Here is a 13,043-nt window from a genome sequence, read left to right as displayed (position 1 = left end):
CGTCAACACTTTTGTTTGCTAACGTTAACGTAATTAATAGCGCAATGCTAACTAGCTTGCTAGCTAATGGGCGACGTGAAGAAAAATATCACAATATTTGGAAAATAAATAAACCTAAGTGATGCAGGTCTAATTATACGCAGCGCTAGGTAACGGGATAATTGTCTAACAATGAGTGATGTGGAGGATCAGGAATCACAGTATAACTTATGTTTCACGAGTAAGGCAAAAGGGTAGAACAAGTTACAATAAGGTAACATTGCATGCTGTGGGCTTTCATTATTTTAGGAACCAAGAAAGGTGTCTTCCATTGAAGTCAATACAAGACTAACATCTTCATTTAACTAATGTGCAATTCAACAGGTGACGGGATGAAGAATAGCTTCATGGCAGAGCTGGACACAGCAGCGGGGTCCCCGTCACGTGTCAGTGTGCCTGAGCTACTTCATCCTCACCACAATACTATTCAGCTAGGAATGGTGGAGCCATTAAGCAGTTCTACCTTAAGGTAGAATTACTAAACTGCTGTTAAATTCACAACCAAAATGTCGCTCGGGCCATGCTGTACTCATCTCTTAACCTCACCATATGTTTGTAGAGAAACTAAAACAAAACCTCAAGGAGTACTGTGTTGTATGTATTGATTCACATGCTTTTACAGTGTGAACACAAATCACAACGGTGGATGTAAGTTAGTTTTACGTGGACTAAGATGAAGGACTTGATTGCAGGTCCCATTGTCTCCGTCAGTCCCCTCAGTGTCTGCGGACTTACCCAGACTACATCCTGGAGCCCCAATCAAGTCAGTATCACCTCCTCACTGGGTAAGTCCGCATTTACTCTACAGTGCCGTTTTAACTGAATAATTCACACCAAATGGCAGGTACCAGTCAGCATATCGTCTCCAACTAACTATATAATGTGCCAATCAGCAGCTTTTGAACCACATCTTCACTTCTGCTCCCTCTGGTGGCGGTATGAAGCATGACACAGAGGCACTGAAATGACTGGCTGAAAGTGTTATAGAAACGCACCATTTTTCACTGGGATTCTTTCATAGTCCCTTTAATTTGGATAACTTCTATAAACTAGAATGACACCAGTGTTGCAGGGGCAGCAGCAATGCCAGATGTGATGACATGGAGGTGCCTGAGGATGTAGACTGGTAATGTGACTTGAGGCAGTTTTGGTCTCCTCAGCCCTGTACCTGGTCCACCAGACGGCAGCCAATACAGCTCCGTTTCTGCTCCTTGGTTCACCAATGAACCCATTCCCTCCAACATGATGCTGGTGAGTATTCAGGATCATTTAAACATCTTCATGGATTAAAACAGAATCCATACATGGCTTATTTATTTCTTTGTGTGTGTTTTAGGCAGACTTGCGTGCCCCTTTAGCCAGCATCTGTGTACTGCAGCCAGTGGACCATCAGCAGCTTCAGGAGCGACTGACTGAATTTACGTCCCACATCACGCAGCCTGTGAGTTCTGCTGTCACCTTAGATTTTCATTTTAATCCATTCAACAGGAAAAATAATGGATCTTATGAAGTTTAGTTATATTCAGTATCCAATTTCTTTTTCTAAAAGGAAATATAATTTATGCCTGTCTCCCAGAATGTGATCTAGAGGGAATGTAAGGGAAATGTGTTTCCTAATTAGACTGAATAGACTTAAAGGGAAGTAGACCCGGGTATGTATGCATGTCCACAATGGGATTTAAAAACTAGTGTTGCCAAACCACCAAAATAATCACTTTGATACGATACCAGTCTAAATATCTCGATCGCGAAAAAATACCTCGGCAAAAAACCGTAAACATCAGTAAAAACCACTGCATAATAGATGACGAAGCATGGAACTTAGAATACTTTGTTTTTTCTGAATAAAAAAAGCAATGTGTGGGCGGTAAACCAGTTTGATCACCGGCACCGGTGTTGTGTTCGGCCACACCATTGATTTTGCAATCCCGTCTTTACCGTGATAAACAAACACGACTGGGCTTGAGTGTACACATGGGGAGTTACACAATTGGAACCCGGATTAAGATCAGCTCTTGACACATTTGCATCTCTCCACCTTCACTGGTCACACTGCATCTAATAAACGTTTAAATCCTAAGTAGCTTTCTTCCTCTTAGCGAAATGCTCTGAGTGAATTTAGGTTCCCTCTGGTGATAAGGCCTGTGCTTTTATTGTGAAAAGATGTATAGATATTTAGCAGTAACATCTATAAAATACTAGAAAAGTAACACACACACCAAGGGTTGTGGTGACGTGCTGATCACTGGAAGTAGACTTGAAAGGAAGGAAGAAGTGTGGCACACTGTGACATGACAATAGGAGAGAAATAGAAATGCATTTGGAGCCACTAACTGACATCTAACCTGTTTGAGTGTTGTCAGGATACTTTCTACGTCAATGTCATAGTATGTTTTACAATCGTCATATTGCACACTATAATAGTACTACTGTATGTAAGGTATAATGCTCAGCAAGCCTTCAGGTTACCAAAAGATCATGTATTGTCATTATCAGTTAATGTTTTTTAAATGTGTTGTTTAATCTGTAAAAGGTCAGAAATTAGTGAAATACATTTTCCCAATGTCCAAGGTGACCTTTCCAAATGTCTTGTTTGGTCCAACCGACAGTCCAAAGCTCAAAGACGTGTTTTCTATCGAACATAAGACCAAGAAACTGCAAATTCTCACATTTGAAAAGCTGTGACCAGAATGTTTGGTATTTCTGCTTGAGTTAATCTTAACAGTCGATCTACTGGAGATGTTCTACAGTCTGTTGTGGCCAGTGCACTGTACTTCGCTGTAGTCTGCTGGGGGAGCAGCATTGGAGCCGGTGACACCAACAGACTTAATGAACTGGTTAAGAAGGCCGGCTCCATCATTGGCTGCAAACAGACAATCTGGAAGAGGTGGTGGAGAGGAGGACTCTGAATAAACTATTATCCATACTGGATAACCCGGACCACCCTCTCCACCACCTCCTGCAGGGACAGCGGAGCACTTTCTCCAACAGACTGATGCAGCTCTGCTGTCACAAGGAAAGATACAGGAGAACATTCCTGCCCTCTGTCATTAGACTTTACAATAAAACAGCTCTGGCCAGATCATCCTCCACATAACTACTCACTGCTTCACTGGTTGCTGGGGTTGACTTTTGCACTACTGTTCTTCACCTAGTCAGAAAATTCAACACGATTCTATTTCATTGTATATACTGTGCATTTTTGTTGTTTTATCTTATATATTCTATATTCTGATATTTTAATTTGTCCTACTCTGTTATTCTATTGTACATTTTTTAACACTTAATATTTTGGTTACTCTGCTACTTTGCTAATTGGTGTGTCTCGCTGCTGTAACATACAAATTTCCCCCTGGGGATAAATAAAGTATCGATCGATCGATCGATCGATCGATCTATCGATCTATCATTCATTCATAGCTGCCGATCCATTTCCAGATGAACTTGTCAACTAATCGACGGTCGCCCTTCTTCGCCCCATCATGCGTGTAGGTGGTGTGTAATGTTGGAGGGGATGGTGAGGTGGTGCTGGGTTACCCCTGTGAGCATGGACCTGTGTTCCTCACCCAGACATCCGCTCAAGGGACCGGTGAGGACAAGTTTACGTATGTGACGGGTTGATGTCATTTTGTTATGTGCCATCAACGAGCCGGTAACGAAGCAGTAAAGGACCATGGTTTTGTGTCTCGTCCCTTAACGGAAGCCTCCCGTTTCAACCCTGATGAGTTTACATGCCTGAGATCGGCCACAGCGCACTCTACCTGGTAGCCAAAATGAATTATGAATAAACATAGAAATCTCTTTGCAGCATATTCAATTATCTGTAACCTTTTTACATTAGACAGCAGTGAAGTCAAAAGCTGCAGCGCTCACTGTGTGTGTGTGTGTGTGTGTGTGTGTGTGTGTGTGTGTGTGTGTGTGTGTGTGTGTGTGTGTGTGTGTGTGTGTGTGTGTGTGTGTGTGTGTGTGTGTGTGTGTGTGTGTGTGTGTGTGTGTGTGTGTGTGTGTGTGTGTTCTGTCTCTCTCACGCCCATCCTGCCCCAGAAAGTAACGGCCTAAGAAGCCTCCTTGTTAAAGTAACGCCAGTGACAATTTGGTCAGATTAGAGCTAATTGACCAACAACCCAGATAGTCTGCACTCATATTCATGTGTTGTGAGAACATAGCTGTGGCTCATGTTTTACTCATTTGTTCATTATATTGGGCTTCCCGTAGTAATCCTCTTTTCCTTTGTCTTTACCAGATGTGAGTGTGTTGGGGACTCTCAGCCAGGTAGGAAAATAAACTTTGTTCTAATTTTATGCCCAGATGTCGACTTTCCTTGTGGTACATTGGTGGTCTTCAGTTCTTTGACCCTCGGCTCTATGCTGACCATAGATTTCATCAACTGATAGATTGTTATTGATGCACTCAGTCATTCACTTATACACAGCTACCCCAGCACCACCAGGCAACATGTTCCCCGTGTGAGCCCAGAGACATGCAGCCTCCAGCACGGTAAGAACTATGAGCAGGTTGCAAATATGAAGTCAACTTTGAAAGAAATCTCATTAACTCAAGTATAGGAGACGTCTGATTGCTGAATCCATGTACAGTTTGTATTATTGCATTTGAATTAAGTTCCATCTTCTCTCATCTATTGTCCATTACTTTTCCGGATGTGTTCGGTGTTGTTTCAGTGTTGGTAGTTTCAAGAGAGAATGTCTTCAGTAGTATGTCGTATATTCAGAGTATCGACATGTCAGAAGCTGATTTCTGTTCCTAATAATGAGTTATTAGTTAATGCTGGTTAGCAAGTTTGGTTTGCTTGTTTTCTCTTTAATAATGACTGAACATGTACAGTCCCTCGCTCTCAGGTGTTGGGAAGTTAACATTTACTAACAGCAGAGAGGACGGCCGGCTAGTTGGATAGCTAGCGTGTCCATCTTCAGGGCTGGGTTATTAGCTGGCATGCTAGTCTCAAGAGCTCCCGCCTGCTTTCCTCCCGGCCAGGTTGGTCTCTTAGCAGCGAGGAGTGAGGCGGAGGGGCCGTTGGACCCAGCGGACGATGGCCACCAGCTCGTTTTCTGTGGCCTGTGTAACCATGGAAGCATGGGGCAATAAGCTATCTAACTAGCCAGTCGCTAAATTACTCAACTTGAACACGCTGTTGTCACAGTGTAGGAAAGCACACATTGCTATCGCCACATTAATAATCAACTTGCTTTGGATTGTTTTGTGTGACCACAGTTGAAGCATGGTCGTAAGCAGCCGTCCAGAGGTTCCTGCAGTGGACCAACTTGTCAGCTCTCTCTAAAAGTTCAGCCTGCCAGCAACATTTCTCTCCATCTCTCTAATAGTTAAGGGGACTGTGACGGCTGAGGAGGTTAGCAGAAGGCTAAGCTAAACTATTAGGAACACGTTCTCTCCATCTCTGAAACACCGAGCCGATATTATAGCGTACTAGAGCCTCGATTCACAGTTAATCATCTCAAATGTATGCGCTATTGAGTCTGGCACCCAACAACACAGCAAGGGGACATTTTCGATGTGTAGCGTTGGCCCACTGAGATCATTCATGTTTGCATTCTTTCCTTTGTTTTGCCTCCAGCAACACTGTGACGTTGGCTGTAAACGGGTCTATACATTGAGCTTTGATTGTTTCATGCTCTCTCCTTTTGTCCCTGCAGAACCGCTGGAACTTTGTGTGAATTAAAGTCCAGTAAACCCTGCCGCTGCTCCAGATCCCAGTGCCTCAAACTGTGAGTAGGCCATCTTATCATCACTTTCTTAATAGCAGGATGCATTGTCTTCTGAGATGTCGTGCTAATTCTCTGTGATCTTGCACCTCATTTGTATTTAACACTGTAAAAACGATCATGAAACAGCTGCACAACTGAAAACTATCAGCTAAGGATTTGCAACCATTTTCACTAAACAGTCAGATTGCCTTTGTCCTTGTTAAGTGATCACCAAGGTTTTGTGGCTCTAGAATAGAACTAAAGGGGCACTGCTAATAGTGGTGTAGTTTGTTTGATACAGCATGCATTTTAAGCTGGTTCAGCTTTCTTTCTCAATACTGTGTTAAATGGAGAAGTTGTCTCTGATGTAGTTCAACGTGTATTTGTTGTTGATCTCTTTCAGCTACTGCGAGTGTTTTGCTCACGGAATGATGTGCAGCAACTGTGACTGCTCCAACTGCCACAACAATGCAGAGCATGAAGTGAAGCGCCACGCGGCGGTTAAGGTTTGCAATGCTTTTCTGCTTAATGTTTGCCTGAGAAGTTTAACAAACGGATTTGTACGTCAGTTCACTGAAGTGCTTCAATGAAAGCCTTAGAAACATTTAGAAATGATCTAAATAGAATAAATGAAGCCTCTAATGAAACCGAAGAGTACGCATGAATAATACAGCAAGCGGAGAAGCTAATATATGATGACCAATCACAACATCGGCCATTAGGGCTGACTCAGATCTTTCAAAACTCTTAATCCGAGTCTGACATTAACCATGGCCACCAAGTATCTCCCACAGGGGGCCGCCTGTGGCCACCAAGTATCTCCCACAGGGGGCCGCCTGTGGCCACCAAGTATCTCCCACAGGGGGCCGCCTGTGGCCACCAAGCTTTATCAGGTCTCTCTCAATAAAATAAATAAAGGTAAAATATAAGTTTAAAAAGAGTTCTCAGTCACGTGACGTCTTTGAACGTAGCAGTGCAGCATGTGTAGTCTGTGGGTGAATAAATGCAACAACTCCTCAACACCGAAGCTAAGTTCTCATGTCTGAAGGTAAACTGACCTTTTAAGGTGGACTAGCTTTTCTCATTGTAGTGCCATTCTATTAAAGTATTTTCATTTATTGCAGTGTCGCAGTGAAGGCAGGCTTGTGTTAAGTTGCGTTGTATTGCCTTTTCTGTGTTGTTTTTTTTACATAAGTTTACATTTACCACCAACAATGTACTGTGGCCTGCCAACTAAGGAGATAGCTTCTCTCCCTGCCTCTGTAAAGCTTTGTTTGATGTAAATGTAAATATCTGGCACTCTTTCCATTTGAGAGACCAGACAATGAAAGTACACCGATATCATTGAAAAGACAAAAGGAAATAGTCCATTAAATAGCTTAGTGAGCGATATGGTGTGGGCTGGTACAGGACGGTGGATTGTCGTGAGGCTGAAACACATCGAGTGTCAACACGGAGACGTGGCGAGCATCGATGGAGTGTAATTGGTGTTTGAGCGAGGACCGGGTGTGATTCATCAGCGCTGTTACAGCAGACATGCTGCCTCAGACACACGCTGCTGTTTTCTTGCCACTGCTGAGGACAGTGTGTCGACTCTCGTTAACTTCATAGAGAACTAACCACAGCAACAACATGACAAAACATAACTTTCATCTAACCTAACCTCAACAGAATGCTGAACCCAAAAATCAATAATTAACTTACATTTAATAATACTTGTGTACACTTATGCACACTGTTTGAAGTCTCAGAGTGAAAACCTTAAAGGTCTATTTTCCAATAGACGTTGCATTTTAGCCCGATCGGCGCTTTTGTGAGCTTGTCACAAATAGTTGACCCATAAAAGCACAATTTCCATTTCAAAGACCGTCAATTCTTTTTTAGGTGCTTTAGAAACATGAGTCTCAAAAAACTCTAGATTTGAGTATATATTTTAACAGCTAAATCAAATTGTTTACAGGTTATTCAACCTTCTTTTCTTTATAATGCAGGTAGTACCCCTCCTCCTTTACAGGGCTTGTCTAAAGGCAATAAAGTAGTCTATGAGATATGAGTTTACACAAAATTGCAATCCCTTCTCGGCGTTGTGGGGGTTGGTTTGTGCCGTTTACACTCGCTGTCTTTTTGCTTCTTCACTGTTCATTTTGTTTGTTCGCCCTCCGGTGTTTTGGAGAATAATGCAACAAACAGAGCTTCGAGCTATGAGCGCTCATGTGTGCGCTCATAGCTCCTGCACCAGCTGACCAGTAGAGACACAGGTGAAGGGTGAGGGAGTTGATTTTACCCACTAACATGACATCATAATCTCACTGCCTTGGGGTTATCTGCTCAGCCTGTGTTTACCTGTCAAATGCAGATGTAAACTAACCTTTGACCATATCACAAGTAAACAAAATCCATTCACTTGCCAAATTAAATTCATTCATTTGTCAAATACATACATTGTGAAATGTGCCATGTGGTGAGTTAGCAAGTTAACTAATTGGGAAAGGCACTTCTAAAATAACGAGCGGACTTCTCTGACCCTTTGCTGATGATGGGGTCACATCTGCGTGCCTCAGCCCAGTTCAGGAATCATCAACCGGACAAAGTCCGTCTGAGCACAATCAGAAAAACTTAACATTTACATTACAGATATTTCTGCCTGTATTTGAGTTCCTTAACCATTAAATAAGCAACTCCTGAATGGTAATCATTTTCAAAATACACGAATAAAAGAAAGTTGTTTTCTGCATTTCCATTGTTTTCATGCCCGAACCGTGACCCAGAATCCGTGGTGTGTACCGGACCGTTACACCCCTACAAGACTGTTTGAAACAATTCTGCTTCTGTATGTGACGTTTGACTAGCTGCATGCATGTATATGCCTGGTTAATGTCGTCATTACTGGTGTTGTCATGGTGTAGTTGTGTTTAGGTCGGAACCCAGCGGCCTTCAGGTCTAAGATTTCCGGTGGGATGAGTGAGAGGTCAAAAGGTTGGCACAACAAAGGCTGCAACTGCAAACGCTCCGGCTGCCTGAAGAACTACTGCGAGTGCTATGAGGTGGATCATATAGAGACTACTTATTCGTCATTCTTATCCATTTCATTTCTGTTTTATATCTCCTGGTAAGGTGACCAGGTGTTTATTTACTGCAAATAAAAAGTCACATGATTGTATTTACACATGTATGGTCAAAAGAGATTCTCATGAATGAATGAATAACAATGAGTGAGCTGTACGTTTGTGTCTGTGCGCAGGCCAACATCATGTGCTCCATCAGCTGTAAGTGTGTTGGCTGCAGGAACTATGACTGTGCCTCAGACGTGGGCCTCAAAGAGAAGACCAACGATGTCATCAGCACGTGAGTCAGTCTGCTTTGGTACCACAGTCCGCCTGACAGCTGTTCATGTAAAACGTCTACTGCCTGTTTCTGAGGTAGAAACAATGGGCCTCATGTCTGCTTGTTCAGGAAGAAGGGTCATTTACACGATGACGCAGACTAAAATGTCTTCACCGGAGAGACGACAAGAATCTGGAACTTCTGTCGGTAAGACATTGTTCGACTTATTCTAGGAACCGCAAGAGACTCACTTGTTTCTGACCAAATTGTGGAAGCGGTTACGTGAGCGCGGTGTGATCCATGCCATGTCCGGCCTCCAGGCGCCGCCCCTCGCCTGAACCAGACGGAGTGTTTCCAGTAGATGTGACGCGGACGATGTCCTGTTGTGTGCTACATACTGTACGTCACATTAAAGAGCCACTTCGGTCAATGTCCGGACCTCATTCTTCAGCCGCTGTTCATATGAGAAAGCGGTTTAGTACTGCTCCCTCAACTTTACCTTGATCTGGAAGAGGTCGCTGCAGATGGGACTCAAACTACCGTTATCGGTGGAAGTGGACTCCGATAGTGGCCGATGGCTGCACAGCTGCCATTCACGCAGGGACGTACATGCTTCAGTTCAATTCATTTTTGTGTACCACAAATCACAAATTCTCCTCAGAGGGCTTTACAATCTGTACACATACGACATCCTCTGTCCCAGGACCCTCGCAACAGAACAGGAACAACTCCCCAAAAACCCTTTAACGGGGAGAGAAGAGGAAGAGACCTGTGGGAGAGCAGCAGAGGAGGATCCTCTATCAGGATGAACAGAAGTGCGATATATATCATGTGCACAGAATGAACAACATTACAGAGTTACAGCACATTCAATGCATATGACACAACCACGGCAGGAGGCCAGACCAGGGTCCAGGTATCACCAGGATACAAGGAAACCTGCGAGGAGAGAATCAACAATTCTTTTAACAACTTTGTGGATTGCAGGAAGAATCTGGATTGGTCTATGTGAGAGGTATTCAATTAATATTCAATGAGGTCCAGTTAGAGAGAGTCTCCTCATACAGAGGTGCTGAACATCACAATAATGTCCAACTGGCCTTATGAGTTAGTGCCATATATATCGAAGTAGCCAACAGTTGTATTAACTTCTGTATGTCGTCAACAACTGTCAAATCAAATAAAGAAAGTTTAGTTGAACAATATCTCAAGAATATTTATTGTCAGATTTCAAATTGAACTGGATGAATTATAAATCATATATATACTCTAATAATAAATAAATGTTGTTCTCTCGCTTCAAGTAAAATAAGGGCTGCATTTAAGAACACATTAAAGAACAGAAAGCTTTTATAAAATGTGACTCTTAAAAGAAAGAGCCGGTCCACTCTGATCTCGTCCACATTTCTCTTTTTGGGGAACGTCGTGAAATAACTTCTGACTCGCGTTCTATTCGCCGACTACTCGCTCTGTCGCCTGACTCTCCTGTGTGTGTAAATCTCACTCGAGTTGTGAACTTTATCAGAACACACTTATTTGATTGGCTGAGCAGCATCACGTGATGTGATTTACAACGCATGTCATTGGTCGGTGTGTTTCCTGGACCGCTGAACGAAAGTCTTGAAAAGCTGCGTCGGTTAAAATAGAAGCGCTCCGTCAAAATGTAATCATTTTCTATCGGTTGTAGGTCCAGGGCCCAGATACAACGGGTCCGGACCTGGACCGCGGTCTACCTATTCGGGACCCCTGGTCTATAATTACACACTTGGTCAGGTTCTTCAGACTTCAAAAATGTAGTTATAATTGCTTGTTTGAATATTTGAGGAACATTCTCTGCATTGTTTCCCCTTTAACGATATTCAGGTGACATTCACATAAAGGTCGTTGAGTTATGAGAGGGTTCAGTGGAACCAGCAAACCTCAGGAAAATAGTCCGAGAGGTTTAGGAAGCCAGTGACCCGTTTCCTGTTTCCTGTTTCTGAAGCGATGATGTCACCGATGTATTGTGTGATGTGAGTACCAGAGGAGTGGGCTCACCAGTCATGTGTGTGTGTGTGTGTGTGTGTGTTTTCAGACGGCCTGCATCGGTGATAACTCCCGCCGTGGTGCAGGCTGTGTGCGGCTGTCTGCTGGCCAAAGCTGAGGAGGCGGAGTTGGAGTTGCAGGGCGGCGCCCTCGCTGAGCACATGGTGCTGGAGGAGTTCGGACAATGTGTCGCATGGATCGTCAAGGCCATGTTCAAGGACAATACATGCTGAGACTTGTGGAGCCATCACAGGGCAAAGCCTCCAGGAGAACTGCTGGACCAACGTGGATATCTTTATTCATACTTTACAGAGTCCTACTACTGTTTAACCTGTGCAGATATGACAACAGCAACACACCAAACCAAGACCAAAGCTCACACAAAAAAACTTCAATTTGAAAACGGGTTTATTGTTGGGTTTATTCTCCATAAACTGTTCTTAGAAAGCGAGTGGAGTGGAGTGAATTTCCGACGTTGTTTTGTATATATTTTTGATTATTTATTTATTTATATATATATATATATATATATATATATATATATATATATATATATATATATATATATATTATAGTTTTTACTTCAAACATTGTTATAAGTCGCTGCCTTTTTGTGGCTCATTTCTATTCTTAAGAAATAACAAAAAATATGAACTAACCTAAATCTAAATTATTTAATTTATTTATTTATTCATCTGCATTCAGATTTGTTGTAATACCTTTTTAAAGTGTATATATGAAGTACATGTTTGATAACTTAATTTATTGGCTGACAAGATTCTAAAATAAATATGAATATGAAAGACGTGTGGTGTCTCACTGTCCTCTGCAGGCAGAGAACCTTAGTGTGAGCGATATGTAGTAATCGGTAACTGTTCAGGACACTCGTGAACTCGTATCTGGAGAGATTAAATATGTCTGATATATTTATCTGATGTGTGACCACCGGACTCAGTCATGAGTCCAAGTCAGCTGCAGAAAAGCATTGACCTGACAACAATAACATGATTTAATCCTTTGGATTTTTCATATTTTATTCTTTCAGTTATCTTTTGTGTACATTTTATTTATTTTGTTCCCCAACATGAAAATCTAATTATTTTCTTAAACGACTTCTCACTGCTCGGGAGAGAAATCTCTCGGTATCAACTGAAAGGCGAAGGTATGACACAGTCTCATACGTGTTTAATGTTAACATGGAATAGACTCGGGAAGTGACAGCATGTTTGTATATATATATTACAAATGTTAAAATTCTATACTCCATTCATATCGCCACTGGCAGACAGTTGTTCACTGTGTTGACGCCACCTGGTGGTGTGCGTTTCCACACGCCCTCGCAATATACGTACCCGAGCAGGTTGCAGTCATTTTCTATATAGCCTCCAGAATTAGATACATACATATATATAAATATTTATATAAAAAATGTATACATAATATTTATATTTACATAAAAATATTCTGTATATATATAAAAAAAATAGTTATATTTATGGAAAAAATATATATATATTTATATATTCTATAATATATATACATATATATATATATATATGAAACATACATATTTAAATGTCAGTTCACCTTTAATTGGTGCCCAGCTCCAGATGTTTGCCCCAAGGCCAACGAATAGGTTAATCCAGCCATGTGGAGTTGTTCAAATATGTTTGTTTACTTCATATCTATATATAGTCCATGCAGGCAGTAAGTCCAGTTCATTAAGACATTAGGAGTGGATGGTGAAGGCTGCGGACTCGGACTGTTTGTGAAGATGAGCAGTGATGCTCAAGCTGTAAGCTTTCAGAAATCGGGTCAATTCCTGATACTGGGAAACCTCTAATGGAACCAGAAACAGCAGCAACATGAAATATTTCTGTGTTCCTCACCAGGACAACAGCTCACACACACAAAGCCCAGCACTCGTGGGCTTCA

At 42.1% G+C, this 13,043-nt stretch overlaps 1 protein-coding gene across 1 annotated transcript; it reads left to right on the top strand.

The window, feature by feature from the left end:
- Positions 1–371: 371 nt before the first annotated feature.
- tesmin (testis expressed metallothionein like protein) lies at positions 372–11,561 on the top strand (the record flags this gene model as incomplete). Its single annotated transcript, XM_079267316.1, has 12 exons — positions 372–425; positions 751–824; positions 1,200–1,290; positions 1,376–1,480; positions 3,532–3,628; positions 4,283–4,311; positions 4,472–4,536; positions 5,709–5,780; positions 6,163–6,265; positions 8,666–8,803; positions 9,001–9,104; positions 11,158–11,561. The coding sequence occupies 12 exons, from the start codon at positions 372–374 to the stop codon at positions 11,339–11,341; spliced, it is 1,116 nt and encodes a 371-aa protein (XP_079123442.1). The 3' UTR covers positions 11,342–11,561.
- Positions 11,562–13,043: the final 1,482 nt, after the last annotated feature.

Source organism: Melanostigma gelatinosum, assembly GCF_949748355.1.
Source record: "Melanostigma gelatinosum genome assembly, chromosome: 1".
Taxonomy (NCBI): domain Eukaryota; kingdom Metazoa; phylum Chordata; class Actinopteri; order Perciformes; family Zoarcidae; genus Melanostigma; species Melanostigma gelatinosum.
Note: the sequence above shows the minus strand (reverse complement) of the source record. Positions and strands in the feature narration are given on the sequence as shown.